Genomic DNA, 16501 nt, shown 5'->3' on the forward strand with positions numbered 1-16501 from the left:
GAGGTAGTGATAAAGAATTTATGAAGTAGCAAGGGCTGAACTGGTGAAGTACAGGGATAGAGTGAAATTAGTACAAGTGCAAACATGAAAAATACATGATATTAAACAAAATTAAAACCCAGTTGGAATCATTTAAAGCACCACTGTCAACCTTCAGCTAATTAAACCACAAGTCTTCTGAGGTGTGGCTGAGGGAACTGGGGTTGTTTAACCTGGAGAAAAGGAGGCTTGGGTAGGACCTTCTCACTCTCTACAACTACTTGAAAGGAGGTTGCAGCCAGGTGAGGGTTGATCTCTTCTCCCTTCCAGGTAACAAACAATAGGATGAGAGGAAATGGTGTCAGGTTGCACCAGGGGTGGTTTTGATTGGTTATTAGGAGAATATTCTTTGCTGACAGAGCAGGTAAGCCCTGGAACAGGCTGCCCTGGGAAGTGGTGGAATAACCACCCTTGGAAGAATTAAAAAATCTTGTGGATTTGATGCTAAGGGACATGGTTTACCGGTGGACTTGGCGGTGCTGGGTTTATCTTTGCACTTGATGACAAAGGTCTTTTCCAACCTTCATAATTCTGTGATTCTCTAAAATGCATTTCATTAATCTCTCCTTTTCAGATTGTCATTAGAGTGTTCATTAAAGAAGCAGACTACAAGTGCACCATCATTGCCAGGACCTGAATGGGGCAACTTTATTTTATAAACAAAGTGATTTTATTTAAATAATGAAGCAGAATAGTCGCCTGTCACTATCCAGCAGTGTGCCCAGGTGGCCAAGAAGGCCAATGGCATCCTGGCCTGGATCAGGAACAGTGTGGCCAGCAGGAGCAGGGAGGTCATTCTGCGCCTGTACTCAGCACTGGTTAGGCCACACCTTGAGCACTGTGTCCAGTTTTGGGCCCCTCAGTTTAGGAAGGATGTTGACTTGCTGGAATGTGTCCAGAGGAGAGCAACAAAGCTGGTGAGGGGTTTGGAGCACAGTCCTGTGAGGAGAAGCTGAAGGAGCTGGGGTTGCTTAGCCTGGAGAAGAAGAGGCTCAGAGGAGACTTTATTGCTGTCTACAACTACCTGAAGGGAGGTTGTGGACAGGCGAGGGCTGGTCTCTTCTCCCAGGCACCCAGCACCAGAAGAAGAGGACACAGTCTCAAGCTGTGCCAGGGGAGGTTTAGGCTGGATGTTAGGAAGAAATTCTTCACAGAAAGAATGATTGTCCATTGGAATGGGCTGCCTGGGGAGGTGGTAGAGTCACCATCACTGGAGGTGTTTAGGAAGAGACTGGATGGGGTGCTTGGTGCCATGGTTTAGTTGATTAGATGGCGTTGGATGAAGGGTTGGGCATGCTGATCTCGAAGGTCTCTTCCAACCTGGTTAATTCTATTCTATTCTATTCTATTCTATTCTATTCTATTCTATTCTATTCTATTCTATTCTATTCTATTCTATTCTATTCTATTCCACTGCATTCCATTCCAAACTCGCCCAAACTCAAAAGAAGTCATTAGTAAGGTACTGTGGCTTGAAAGGAAGGCAAATTGAAATGAACACAGCTTCTGGGCATAACTCCTATAATTCCTTATTGCAGGATAATGGAATAAATAAAATTTCTGCCTGAAAGAGCAAATAAAAATCACTATTTGTAAAACTAGCTGCAAAAATGGACTCTTAAAATAACAGCTTGTATTTTTCACAGGGCAGAAGAGTACTTCACTTGTAACAAATGAATCTCTTGTGATAATTTTTATCATAATATTTAAGTGCTCTTCTTACACAGTCATCTCCCTGAAGAATGCCTCAGGCATTGTTGTAAGAAGATAAAATTCCCAAACTAATTACAGCTTCTTGATCCTGGAGGGCTGACTTAGAGAGTCTCTAGCCCTTCGGGTCTTTGGAAGAGGCAAGAGTTTTCTCTTGAAATACTCAGCTGGTGATTTGCTCCCTGCTTTCCCAAGCCATCACCTTGCTAGTCAGGGAACAAGAGGGCGGTCATGATTTGCCTCTGTTCAACTACTTACAAAGGTAGAGAAATCCCACAGCAGTCAGTTCAGTGCTGCTCTGCCACTACACACAATGAAAAATCTCTCTCTCATTACCCTGCGCTTCCACAAATTATTCACACTACATACTGGAAGCATTCCAGGAGCTGGCATGTTGCTCTGTCACAGATATTCTTAACATACAGTGAAATGTTCATCTCCCTCGACCTGTGAGCTGCTTGAGAAACTTGACATCTGTGTTTGAAAACTCCAGTCTTCAAATACTGCTCATACTACACATTCTTTCTGATGCACAGCTGTCATAGCAAGCACTGTTTTAGCCATTGCAGCAATTTCCACTTAGTCCTCTAGACTCCATTTTGACTTCCACAACATATCATCTGTGACTTTTCCCCCTCTCTGACCTTTTACTCTCTGCTCCATCATGACTTTGCACCTGTTTCTCAGTGTGTTTTCTTGGATGTTTTCCCATCACTTCAAGCTCTGTACTTTCTGTGCTAAGCTTAACCTATTCCTGGTTGAAGGTTGCTGTTCCTCACTTCTCTGTCAACAACAGCTCCTTTAGGGGACAATAATTTTGCTATTAAATTATAGCAGTAGAATAAAATGGACATGTTTCTCTCCCACCCTTTGGTTTTCCAAACCTAGAGGCTGTGTTCAGTCAGTTATTTCACCAAGTTCTGCTTACACCCCTAAAGTACTGATATACATCTGCTATCTCTTGCCATCTTTCCCCTTCTGACTTTATACTCTATGGTCTTTTCTCAATTTCTCTGTCAAATTCTGAAGGTCAGCTTATCCTTTTCTTCCATGTTCATACATCCATTTGCTAAAACAACTCTTAAACTGAAGCAAATAGGGTTGCATAATTTAATATGCACTGCCCAAACCTTTCTTGAAATTTTAAATAGTATTTAGGCCATCCAGAATATAACTGAAAAGGATTATTTCCTCTCTAAAACACTGCACATTTTTCTTCCATTACTTTTTATTGCTAATAATTGTTTGATTTGTTTGAAATCAAATGTTTCCTTTACCTTTTAAAAATAAGAAAAGTGGTGTCATTTGTCTTATTTAGGAGATCTTCTACAAGCTCCAAATTCCAGGTGCCAGCCCAGAAGAATTACTAGCAAGTAGGCCGTGGCAAAAGGAAATCCTGAGCAACTTCTGCTTTCCTTTCCAATGTACATAGCTTTAGGTAACTAAAGCAAACAATTTTGTCTGGCTTTCATCAGAGGAGAGCAAGGCCACATGTTGTAGTATGATATACAACAGATGCTAATATACAACAGAAGAGTAGATGTCATACCTTAATGGAAGCTTAAAAGAAAGTTATGAAAACCCTACTTGTAACAGTAATTTATATGTATGTTCTGAGAGACATCACAGAATCTCAGCATGGTAGAAGTTGGAACAGACCTCTGAAGACCATCCAGTCCACATCCTCTGCTGAAGCAGGGTCACCCAGAGCAGGTTGCATAGGATCATATCCAGGTAGGTTTGGAATCACTCCAGATAAAGAGACTCCACAATCTCTCTGGGCAGCCTGTTCTAGTGCTCAGGCACTCTCACAGAAAAGATGTTTCTCTTCAGGTTCAGGTGGAACCTCCTGTGTTCCAGTTTGGGTGCCCTGCCCCTTGTCCCATCAATGGGCACCAGGAAAAAGAAACTGGCCCCATCTCTTTGAACCACACCCTCTAGATATTGATAAACATTGGTAAGATCTCCCCTGTCTTCTCTTCTCCAGGCTAAACAGCCCCAAGTGTCTCAAGCCTCTCCTGGTCAGATAGATGCTCCAGTCCCCTCATCATCTTTGTAGCCCTCTGCTGGACTCTCTCCAGTAGTTCCTTGCCTCTCAAACTGCATTACTCCAGCTAGAGCCCCACCAGGGGAGAGACAGAGGAGAGCTTCCCCCGACCTGCTGGCCACACTATTCTTAATGCACCCCAGGATACCATTTGCATTCTTGGCCGTGAGGACACATTGATGGCTCATAGATAATTTGCTGTCCACCAGCACTCCCAAGTCCTTCTCTACAGAGCTGCTTTCCAGCAGGTCAACCCCTAACCTGCACTGGTGTGTGGGTTTATTCCTCCCAAGGTGCGGGGCCCTACACTTGCCTTTGCTGAACTTCAAGACATTCCCTTTTGCCCAACCTTCCAGCCTGTCCACATTCTTGCTGAATGGCAGCACAGCCTGGAAGTGTGCCAGCCACTCCTTCCAGTTTCGCATTATCAGCCAGCTTCCTGAGGGTACGCTCCATCCCTTCATCCAGGTCACTGATGATGTTGAACAAGACTGGACCCAGTGCTGAACACTGGAGAACAATGTGAGCTACAGGCTTCCAACTACTCTCTGTACCACTGATCACAATGCTCTGAGCTTCTCAATCCACCTTGCTGCCCACTCATCTAACCCACATTTTTAAGCTTACCTATGAAGATGTTATGATAATATTGAACATTTAATAATAATTTTCTTTAACTTGTTTGTTTCTTTTAAATACATTTGTGTGACTCTTTCTAAATCCTACCTTCTTTGGAGTCCCTAAAACTTGGCAAATTTTGAAGATCTCATCTACTTCACTTGTGCCTGGGAAAAGAGGTCTCAGGGTGTACAATTCAGCCATTATGCTGCCAACTGCCCACATATCAATAGGTGAGCTATAAATAGATGACCTCAGCAAAACTTCAGGAGCACGGTACCTATGACAATGGAAAGAAAGAACAGATAAATTAAATGGTAAGAGAAAGGTAATTAGTCAAGATAACATATTGGCTTCTCAATATACTTACCACCTGGTAGACACATAGTCTGTGTAAGGTGGCTGTGACCTTAGCTCTCTCGCCAACCCAAAATCTGCTATTTTCACAAGCTCTGGTCCAATACACAGAAGATTTTCTGGCTTCATATCTCTATGAAAAAATCCTGTGGAAGAGCAGACAGAAAAGAAAGGCAAATTATCGTGTCACCACTTCTTGAACAGCAACCTCCGATGGTGTAACCCAAAGGCTGCTTAGGGATGTTTTGGAAGAGCAAAGCTTGTTGTTTTAACTCAACATGGGAGAATAGTAACTCTCCCCCAAACAAGCACACACATTTCCTTCCCTCCCACATTTTCCCACACCAAGTGCTCTTAAAATTACATAAGCTGTCATTAACACCCGAAGGAAAATAGATCAGCTACTGGAGCAATACCAAATAACAAACCAATTTCTGAGTAAGATCTCCTGCAAAAGCAATGAGTGCTGTGTCAGTTTTGGATAATGGAGAACTAAACATCTGCCACAGTAACTTGATTTATAAAGTTCCTGGAATGATTTTTAACTAGCTTACTTATCATCATGACAACAATTTGCAGGCATGGCGTACAAAAGACAGCAAAATTCTGTTTGTGAATGCTAATATAAGTAATGAGTCCAACAGGATGGCATTCAACAAGTCCAAGTGCTGGGTGCTGCACTTCGGTCACAACAACCCCATGCAGTGCTACAGGCTGGGGTCAGAGTGGCTGGAGAGCAGCCAGACAGAAAGGGACCTAGGGGTACTGATTGACAGCTGGCTGAACATGAGCCAGCAGTGTGCCCAGGTGGCCAAGAGGGCCAATGGCATCCTGGCCTGCATTAGGAATAATGTGGCCAGCAGGAGCAGGGAAGTCATTGTGCCCCTGTACTCAGCACTGGTTAGGCCACACCTTGAGTCCTGTGTCCAGTTCTGGGCCCCTCAATTTAAGAAGGACATTAAGAAACTTGAACATGTCCAGAGAAGGGCAATGAGGCTGGTGAGAGGCCTTGAGCACAAGCCCTACAAGGAGAGGCTGAGGGAGCTGAGGGTATTTAGCCTGGAGAAGAGGAGGCTCAGGGGAGACCTTATTGCTGTCTACAACTACCTGAAGGGAAGTTGTAGCCAGATGGGGCTTAGTCTCTTCTCCCAGGTAATCAGCACCAGAACAAGGGGACACAGTCTCAAGCTGCACCAGGGGAAGTTTAGGCTTGAGGTGAGGAGAAAGTTCTTCACAGAGAGAATTGTTAGCCATTGGAATGTGCTGCCCAGGGAGGTGGTGGAGTCACTGTCCCTGGAAGTGTTCAGAAAGGGATTGGATGTGGCACTTGAAGCCATTGTTCAGTAGTCATGAGGTGTTGGGTGACAGGTTGGACTTGATGATCTTTGAGGTCTTTTCCAACTTTATTGATTTTATGATAAGTTTGTTGAATGCTTTCTGTTGGTTTGAGCACTCACATACCTGGACAGCAGTTAAGTAGTTCAGCAAATCAATTCTGCTGTTTAACTGATACATAATTTTTGTTATAATATAAACAAATTGGAATGAAATTCACTTGCTGCAAGAAAGTGTAACTTCAGGTATGGTTTAAAAATTCACCATATTTGAAATGCCTAAGAATAATCTATATTAGAGACGATGAATAGCCTTTGCTAGGGATTTTTATTCATGTTATTATTGTGCACTCTCTGATTTTCTTTACAAAGAACAACACAGTTAAACTGCAGCATGAAACCTACCATGCTTATGGATAAAAGCTAGCCCTTGTAATATCTGATACATCATGTTTCTGATGACTGACTCAGGGAACAACTTGTTTCTGTAAAGAAAGAGACAGACAACTTCATATAATTAAAGAGAAATTAGTGTATCTTCAGAACACATGTATTTCTTCACAAACAAATGAAAAACAGGCCTATCAGATCCTGCACACCAAGTAAGCCATGAGCTTACATGCAATGAGCTCTCATTTCAAACCTCACCTGTTGCCAAGCCTAAATTTCACTAAGTTCTGAAGAGGGACTTCCCTGCAGCAAGATTAACAATCCTGCCTCTCTGGAGAAGCTAGTATCAGAGATAAGATGCAAGACAATGTCTGAAGGAAACACACATTCAAGGCAAAAGAATCCAACAAAGGAAAACATTAGTGAAAAGGCAGGCCCTATTCCAAAGTCCACCCTGCAAGCCTTGCTAAGTACTGTTTGTCCAAGATTGCAACATCACACAATTAGTCCATAGGTAGGCCTTCCTTATGAGCTTTCATGCATATACATGCAGATGATCATCCCCATCTTAGGCCAAAAGCAGAATTAAGAGTGTTTGTCCAATCCTTTACATGTAAAAGTGAAGGCTAATAAAGTAAAATAGTATTTGGAACTTCTCTCATGGCTCTGCACACCAAAGACATGCAAACTATCATGTTAACAGCTGAGCAAACTGTTCTTTCCAAGAGCATTACAACATGCAGTATTGTAATGCAGAGCAATGCAGAATTCTACCCTCACACAAGCAGGTGAAGCAACTCCTGTTCACATCAGTGGGGCTGCAACAAGAGCCAAAACCAGAAATTCCAATGTGTTCTTCCATCTAGCCTAAAAAAATCATTAAATAAACTAAAATGGGGCACTATTTGTTCTGTGAAAGAGACATACCTGTCCTTCATTAACTGATAGAGATTTTCCTTCATGTATTCAAACACAAAGTAAAGATGGTCATTTTCTCGTATGACTTCCTTCAATTTGATTACATTGGCGTGATTCAGCTTCTTCAGAGACTGTAGCAGAGCAAAATATGGCTTCAGGTAACTCCACAATGACCTTGATGCCTTACCAGAACTACATTTTTAACATGTAAAAGTTTCTAGCACTGAATTTAAAGCAGCCCAGAGGAGAGAGACTTGGGGGTGCTGGTGGACGAGAAGCTCAACATGAGCTCTCAGTGTGCACTTGCAGCCCGCAAAGCCAATCAGATCCTGGGCTGCATCAGGAGAAGTATGGCCAGCAGGTCAAGAGAGGTGATTCTCCCCCCTCTACTCATCTCTGGTAAGACCCCACCTGGAGTACTGCATCCAGTTCTGGAGCCCCTATTACAAGAGGGCTCTGGAGGTGCTGGAAGGTGTCCAGAGAAGGGCCACGAGGATGATCAGAGGGCTGGAGCACCTCTCCTATGAGGACAGACTGAAGGAGCTGGGGCTGTTCAGTCTGGAGAAGAGAAGGCTCCAAGGTGACCTAATTGTGGCCTTCCAGTATCTGAAAGGGGCCTACAAGAAGGCTGGGGAGGGACTTCTCAGGATCTCAGGTAGTGATAGGACTAGGGGGAATGGAATGAAGCTGGAGGTGGGGAGATTCAGGCTGGATATGAGGAGGAGGTTCTTCACCATGAGAGTGGTGAAGCCTTGGAATGGGTTGTCCAGGGAGGTGGTTGAGGCCCCGTCCCTGGAGGTGTTTAAGACCAGGCTGGATGAGGCTCTGGCCAGCCTGATCTAGTGTGGGGTGTCCCTGCCCGTGGCAGGGGGGTTGGAACTAGATGATCCTTGTCCCTTCCAACCCTGACTGATACTATGAATTTACAGAACAGTAGATTAAACCTTCTATTTCTAGGAATTATATCATAGCTGGGGTACAGATTAACACAAACCCCTAACTCTGTACAAAGACAGACAGTTCTGAACCTGTAACAGTTCTTGCTTACAGAACTAAAGAAACACAGCGATTCTTTTTTTTGCTATGAAACTTTTATAAGCAAAGATTCTCTTGTGGTTGCTCTTCTTGGAGATACTGATTATGGACAATCTCCATTAAATTAAACTTAAGTTGAGGACACTCAACTCCTTTGTTAGGGAGTTTTGTATGCATAGAAAATCTGACGCCCAAAGTATGGGATGACTTGGAATTTAAGGCCAGGATTTCAAGTGCCAGTTGGCAAACTGAAACTCCATTGCCCTACAAATGCCTCAAAGATGGGGCATACACAAAGAAATCTGCCAGTCAAATCAAAACCCAGGATGACAAAACACAGAAACACACACAGAATCAACATCTATATCTTCTCTCAAAGATAAGAATCTTGGCTACAAGACATGGTCACTGCTTGGGAATAGTGGGATATTCCACAAAGTAGCAGGAGCTCAAGGAGTGCCAGCAGCCCATGGTTATGTGGAATCTGTCACTCCTCATTTAGAGAGTTCAGAGTTTGGCCTTATGCTTGGACATTGTAAATCTTCTTCATGCAAGCCTGATCAGACAGTTTTAAATGTGGTTGTGTTCACCATTTTACCTTGACTTCTCTCAGATTCATACATTCATCCCATGAGTAGAACTTCCTTTTCATTCTGAAATACAAATGCAAGATAAGGTACTTTCAGTGAACAGCACAGAAACATTTCAGACCAACAAAATCTAAATGCTGTTTTTCAAGTGTAGCAGTAGCTGTATTTTTAACTGGATGTAAAGCATTCTAGAATACCCTTCAAGCAACACAATTCAAACAAACTCTACTCTTGGACTTGCTAAAAATGTAAGTGTTGGATGATTCATCATTGCAAACTGACTCTCCAAGGTATTTCTGAAAACACCAGGAATGCTAGGAGGAAGTTCTTTACAATGAGGGTAGTGAAATACTGGCACAGGTTGCCCAGAGGGCTGTACATGGCACATCCCTAGAGACATTCAACGTCAAACTTGATGGGGCCCTGAGCAACCTCATGTAGTTAAAGATGTCTCTGGAAGCATTCAAAAACCATGGAGATGTGGTACTGAGGGACACAGTTCAGTGATGGACTTGGAGGTGCCAGATTAATGGTTTCACCTGATGATCTTGCAGATCTTTCAAACTTTATTGATTCTATGATTGCCACCCTCTCCCCCCCCCCCCCCCCCCCCCCCCATTGTACATGGATGGCAGATAACAATAAAGTTAAAAGTGAAAATCTTTAGGCTTTCCTTGACTGAATTTAGAGTTACACACCTTTTGATAGCCACAAGTTCTCCTGACTCCACGCTCTTCCCCATCAACACACTGCCATAGGTGCCATCACCAAGTTGCTTGATGATTGTGTAACGGTTCATTTTCCTTAAGACCCAAACAGCCAAAAAATTTAAGCAATTCTAAATGTCTTCTGGTTTCTTAATGGACTCTGTCCTCTTTTGTCTTGGTGAAACCTTCTTCTGAGCTGTTTTATGTTGGTGAACGTGCTCTCATAATGGAGCGGGACATTCATTAGGCTCCTCCTCGCAGCTACTACGAGATCCAGACATAACGTTTATGAGACCAAAGAACATCTTCATCCTCATACAGGTCCTTAAAAAAAAATAAAACAGGGAAATACATCATTTTTCAGTACATTAGGAAAGAGACACTCTACTATCGGCATCTAACAAAACCACCCCCCTAGATCTGTAGGTGTTCTTTAAATAGAACACTTCAATGTGTGTGTGGTCTTTAGTGCAGCCTTTCAGTATTTAAAGGGGGCCTATAAGAAAGATGGGGACAGACTTTGTAGCAGGGCCTGTTGTGACAGGACAAGGGGTGATGGTTTTAAACTACAACAGGGGAGATTTAAACTGGATATAAAGAAGTAATTTTTCACACTGAGGGTGGTGAAACACTGGCACAGGTTGGCCAGAGAGCCAGCAGATGCCCCATTCCTGGAAACATTCCAGGTCAGATTGGACAATGCTCTGAACAACCCAATCTAGGTGAAGATGTCCTTGCTCACTGCTGGGTGGGTTGGACTAGGTGACTTTCAATGGTCTCTTCCAACTCAAACCATTCTTTGATTCTATAACTAGTTCCTTTCAACCCTTCAAACTATAGAAGGTGCTTAGTCCAGGATGAGGTTTAAAGTAGGGACTGAAGAGGCAGGATTACTGCCCTAATTCCCTATAAACAGAGAAGTGTGTTTAAGGCTGGTGTCCTCTGGACACCACAGAACTCATTATGCTTAATATACAGGCAGCAGCAGGTTCCTAACTTACAATCAAGGCAAGAACAAAGTTTGGGCAAATGTATAGAAGGACCCAAATTTTGCACAGGGTGCTATGGTAAATATGTCAGCCTTAATGTGAATTCTTATTCAAACTTGAATTTGAACCTGAGCTTTCATTATACACATCACTATCTATCACCCACACAGATGAAGGCCAGTTCCCACAGGTCCTGTGTACAAATCCTGATTCTAACCCGCCTACCAGACACAGTCCTAAAACTTGATATTATGGCACTTATGAAAACTCACATTAGTCATCCATTTAGGCCCAGGAAAATCTAACCATCCATCACTGTAATCCAAATGCTTGAACACAAATCACTGACAGCTCACTGAATTTCCACCATTATCTCTACCTGTCTGGAAATGCCAAGTAAAGCTCAAATCAACTGGCATCCAGTCAGCCTACCTCTGCAGGAGATGCAGAATTCAGGATGCAATTCTGTAGTCATGATGCCAGATTTAGCTACTGGCTGTCAAAACTGATTAAGGAATTCAAATTCAGTGAGTAAGAAGTTTCAGGCTTGAGATTTACTGACCTGGCAAAACTCAACAATAAAAATAACTTGGGCTATGGGCACAACCTAGAACACAGAGGTTCCATCTGAACCCAAGGAAAAACTTCTTTCCTGTGAGGGTGCCGTAGCACTGGAACAGGATGCCTAGAGAGGTTGTGGAGTCTCCTTTGGAGAGATTCCAAACTTGCCTAGATGCAATCCTATGCAACCTTATCTAGGTTAATCTGCTTTAGCAGGGGTGCTGGACTAGATGATCTCCAGAGGTCCCTTCCAATTCCCACCACTCTGTGATTCTCAACCTGCTGGCCACACTATCCTATCCTATCCTATCCTATCCTATCCTATCCTATCCTATCCTATCCTATCCTATCCTATCCTATCCTATAACTATAACTATACTATACCACACTCCAGATACCATTTGGCCTTCTTGGCCATGAGCATACATTACTGGCTTGTGGTTAACTTGTCCACCAGCACTCCCAGAGCTTCTCCACAGAGCTGCTTTCCAGGAGGTCAACCCTTAACCTGTACTGGTGCATTCCTCCCCAGGTGCAGGACCCTAAGCAGCCTGATGGTGTGTCAGCCACTCCTCAGAGTTTTGTGACATCAGTCAACTGTCCCTTCTTCCAGGTCATTGATGAAAATGCTGAACAACACTGGGTCCAGTACTGAGCCTTGGAGAACACCCCTTCAATAGTCAAGTAGAAGTGTCAAAACTGCTCTATGGAAATGCACATGGCCAGGTGTGAAAACTATGTGCTCCAACAACAATCTCTAAGTACCATCATACATTCTGCATACCTTCACCCGGCCAGTCCACTAATGACTCTCATGGGGGTTGGAACTAGATGATCCTTGTGGTCCCTTCCAACCCTGACTGATACTATGATACTTAGAGTTAAAAAAAGAGCAAATGAGGGAAGTCTTATAGTGAGACACCACCAACTGAAAATTAACCAAATGCAGTGGAAAAAACCAACCAAACAAAGACTGTAGGCACCACACACGATTCCACCACTTGCCTGGGCAGCTCAAGGGGTCAACCACCCCTTCAGAGAAGATATTTTTCCTTATATCCAACTTAAGCCTTCCCTGGTACACTTTGAGGCCATTTCCTCTTGTCCTATTACTTGTTACTGGGGAGAAGAGACTGATCCCCACCTTGTTAGAACCTCATTTCAGGTAGTTGTAGAGCGAGAATGTCTCCCCCAAGCCGTCTTTTCTCCAGGCTAAACAACCTCAGTTCCCTCAGCACACTCCTCAGAAGACTGTGCTCTAGACCCCTCACCAGATTTGTTGCCCTTCTTTAGAAACACTTCAGCATCTCCAGCACCGCACCTCAACATCCTCCTTGTAGTGAGGACCCCAAAACTGAAGACACAGTGATCAAGGTGAGACTTCATCAGTACCAAGTACAGGGGGGCAATTCCAGATACAGACAGGATGCTGTTGGTCTTCTTGGCCACCTGGGGATACGTTTGCTCATACTCAGTCAGCTGCTGACCTACATTCCCAGATCCTTTTCCATCATCAGGCAGTTTCCAGCAACTGTTTCCTTTGTTGAACCTCAGACCATTGGCCTCAGCCCATAAGGCCCTTTTGTAGCAGCCTGGAGTAAAATCAGGGCTCAGTACAACTTTGCTGGTTAATGCAAGCCTCTGAAGTGGCCTTTCCCATCCTAAAGCTTTTATATCATTCCCTCAGAAATATGAAACTCTAAAATATAACACTGTACTAATAGCCTGAAAAGAGAAATCCTACTGTAAACAACAGCTTGTTTTGTACTCTTTGTGACATACTGCTCATAATCTCATCACACAGGATTAAGGAAGGATTAAAGCGGGGGACAAACAGAGGGCACAATCTAATAGCTCAAAAGAATCTAGCAATTTGTGTCCATTTAGAGGATCTGAACAAGAGATACATAATTTAAGCAGAGTTTCACTTTTACAGTGTCACTGGAGTTTTAAGCACTAGCAAGAAGTTTAAATTACTTTAGATGCCTGAATTATGTTACAGAATGTAACAAATGATGGCAAATTGTCTGCATTTCTGCTGTACCAGCATCAGGCACTACCAAAAGCTCCACATTTGCATGCTGAACGGGCTGCTCTCAAATTAAAACACAAACCAGGATAAATGACCCAATAAAGAGCTCCCAGACCAATAAGCAAAACATTTACAACCCAATTTCAGCACCAACCTGTTTGCAGTAACCGCTGCAATCAGCCAAGCCATTCACAGAGCATGGTGCCGCTCTTAATGATCAATCCTGGGAGCAGCAAAATTGGTCCTACAAAACCTTCTTTGGGGTAACTGTGTATTACTAAAGCTGACAGTAATCTAGCCCCATGGCAGGTGGATCCAGCTCTTGAGATCAACTGTAAATCCATTAATCAAAGATGAGCAGTTATTTAAAAGCGTGACTGCAAGCAAGTTAACAATAGAACTGTTTTGGTTGGGAATGACTTTTAAGATCACCAAGTCCAACCATTATCTTACTCTGCCAAGTCTGGTGTTAAACCAGCAGCTCATCTGTGAATCTTTTAAACACCTCATGGGATGGTGAGTCAACCACTTCCCTCAGCAGCCTGTTTTGGTATTTCAGAACCTTTTCAGTGGAGAACTTTCTTCTACTATCCAATCTAAACCTCCCCTGGTGCAACTTCAGGCCATTTTATCTTATTCTATCCCTCGTTATTAGGAAAAAGAGACCAAATCCCACCTCACCACAACCTTTCAAGGACTTGTAGAGAGTGAAAAGGTTTCCCCTCCAGCCTCTTTTTCTTCAGGCTAAACAACCCCAGTTCCCTCAGTTGCTCTTCAGAAGACCTGTTCCCCAGATCTTTCACCAACTTCACTGCCCTTCTCTGGATTCCCTCCAGCATCTCAGCATCTGAACCCGGTACTCAAAGTGTGGCCTCATCAGTGCTGAGTACAGTGGGTAACCACTTTTCTGGTCCTGCTTGTCACACTATTCCTGATATAGGTCAGGATGCTGTTGACTTTCTTAGCCAATATCGGCAATAAATATCCATACTTTCAAATACACTGCCTTAGGTAATTTTTTAAGTGTCTCTTGAAAAGCCTAAGATGTTGTTTCACTCACTTGTATGAGGCATTCAGGATTAGGCACAAAGAAGTAACTTCAATTTGCTGTAAATATTGCCCCTTGTTTTGTTGCAAGCCATTTTTTGTTTCAAACAGTAACAGTCCCCAGCCAGTTCTTCCGGATGGTTCAGCAGGGACCTGCCTGGATGCCAGCCAGGTTACCAGCTAGGTTACCCCTTCCCACCACCCTGAAACCTCTTCCTGCAATGCAACAACCAGTGCAGGGCAGTAAGGGTTTCAGTGAGATCTGCTACTTTCAAGTCTTCAGCTTAGGGCCGCACCCAGAAGGAATAAAGACTATGCTCATCGCCACACCACTCTAAGGTTTAATAAATGCCTGTTTCCACATAAATTTTAGCTTCACTTGATGACACTCATTCACGTCCCAAGAGTGTGACCTCTCTTAATATATTCTCGTGATAGAAAAGGGGGCACAAGTCTCCTCTCGCTTATTAAGGCTATGCAACCCAAGGCTGGCCAGCCTGGAAGTCTCACTGTGGTTCTTGTCAATTAAAATTCACCTTCTCTCATTAACCTTTCAGGCTGTCAGGGCTTCCTCTCTTGAGTCCAGAGATCCTCATGGGAAGACAACCCTATGAAGAGAGGTTGAGAGCCCTGGGGCTTTTTATTCTGGAGAAGAAAAAACTGAGAGGGGAACTAATAAATATTTATAAATACCTGAGGACTGGGTGTCAAGAGGAAGGGGACAGGTTCTGTTCAGTTGCACTCTGTGGTAGGACAAGGGGCAGTGGATGTAAACTACAGCACAGGAGGTTTCACCTCAACATGAGAGAGGAACTTCTTCACTGCGAGGGTCACAGAGCACTGGAACAGGCTCCCCAGAGAGGTTGTGGAGTCTCTTTCTCTGGAGACTTTCAAGACCCATCTGGATGCATTCCTGTGTGACCTGCACTAGGTTCTATGGTCCTGCTCTGGCAGGGGGGTTGGACTCGATGATCTCCAGAGGTCCCTTCCAACCCCTAACATCCTATGATCCTATGAGACCACCAGTGGCCGGCCCTGAGGGCTGGGATAATAACCACTTGGAGGAGGGGCGCCGGTCCGCTCCCGCTCCAGCCTAAACTAGCAGCTCCCGGTGGGACCCTGAAGCCGGCCCCAGGAGACACGGACACCCGCTCCGGACGCCCACCACCCCCGAACGCGGCCGCCCACTCACTACGGCACTGCAGATGGTGGGTGGGGGCGGCCGCCACCGTTTCCTCCTTCTCCTCCTCCTGCCGCCGCCGGGCAGCGCTCCCGCGTCGCCGGGGCGACAGCGCCGGGCAAGCGGGGCGGCGGCAGGAGGAGCCTACGCTTGGCCGCGCCCCTTTGTAACGGTCATAGCGGCTCGGCGCACGGGCGGCACAGCCCTGCGGGACGCGGGGGGTGGGCGCGTTGATGGGATGCGCGTGAGCGCGCGGCTCCGCGCGCAGGAGGGCCCTGTGCGCGGGATTGCCGGCGCACCGGGTTGGCGCGCGCAGGCGGGCGCGTCTGCGAGGGGTCTGCGTGCACGCGTGCACAGGGGTGTGAGCGTGCGCAGGGGGACGTGTGCACTGGGGGCGCGTGCACGCGGGTGTGGGGATCCGCAGCAGCCCCAGAGCCTTTCGGGCGGGATTTGAGCTGGGAGCAGCGGGTGGCAGGCGGTGGGTAAAGAGCGGTGCGGGGAGCGGCGAGAAGCCAGAAGCGTGTGAAAGCTGGCAGAGCACCACGGCACCGGTGCGTGAGGACGTGACCGGTGCCACACGTGTCCTGAAGATGGCACCGCAGGACAAGAGATGATCGGGAGGGAGTCCTGGCTGTCGCTTGTGGCGACTGTGTATTAAATAAAGCCACCAGCTAGGCCGCCGTGTGCGGAATTCGTGTCTGTGGTCATGGAATCGTTTTGGTTGAAAAACACTTCTAAGGTCGTCGAGTCCAAACATTCTTTAGCTTAACGAGTCTGGTGCTGAACCATGTCTCACAGCATCACATCTCTGTGTCTTCTGAACACCACCAGGGGTGGTGATTAAAGTGCCTCCCTGGAGCCTGTTCCAGAGTTTGGGAGCCCTTCCAGTCACGAAGACTCTCCTGCTGTCCAGTCTAACTGGTGCAACTCGAGGCTGTGTCATCACT

The 16501-nt window shown here is 45.1% G+C and overlaps 1 protein-coding gene across 5 annotated transcripts in view; it reads right to left on the bottom strand.

The window, feature by feature from the left end:
- MAK (male germ cell associated kinase) overlaps positions 1-15650 on the bottom strand; it is a 37564-nt gene extending 21914 nt beyond the window's left edge. For 3 of the 5 annotated variants that reach the window (XR_010990902.1, XM_068166863.1, XM_068166859.1), the window contains exons 1-7: positions 15567-15650; positions 9737-10069; positions 9047-9101; positions 7423-7544; positions 6511-6590; positions 4785-4917; positions 4523-4694 (exon numbers count right to left, since the gene is read on the bottom strand). Coding sequence is in view for 4 of the 5 variants with exons in the window: in XM_068166863.1 (XP_068022964.1) it covers positions 4523-4694; positions 4785-4917; positions 6511-6590; positions 7423-7544; positions 9047-9101; positions 9737-9837 (663 nt within the window). In the remaining variant the exon portion in view is untranslated. Of the gene's footprint in view, positions 1-4522; positions 4695-4784; positions 4918-6510; positions 6591-7422; positions 7545-9046; positions 9102-9736; positions 10126-13481; positions 13547-15566 lie in introns of those variants that run through there. The other 2 variants (XM_068166861.1, XM_068166862.1) reach the window with 2 other exon arrangements.
- Between the last annotated feature and the right edge of the window lie 851 nt (positions 15651-16501).

This window comes from Melanerpes formicivorus, unplaced genomic scaffold (assembly GCF_026170545.1).
Source record: "Melanerpes formicivorus ecotype bairdi unplaced genomic scaffold, bMelFor1.0.p_v2 SCAF_109, whole genome shotgun sequence".
Classification (NCBI taxonomy): domain Eukaryota; kingdom Metazoa; phylum Chordata; class Aves; order Piciformes; family Picidae; genus Melanerpes; species Melanerpes formicivorus.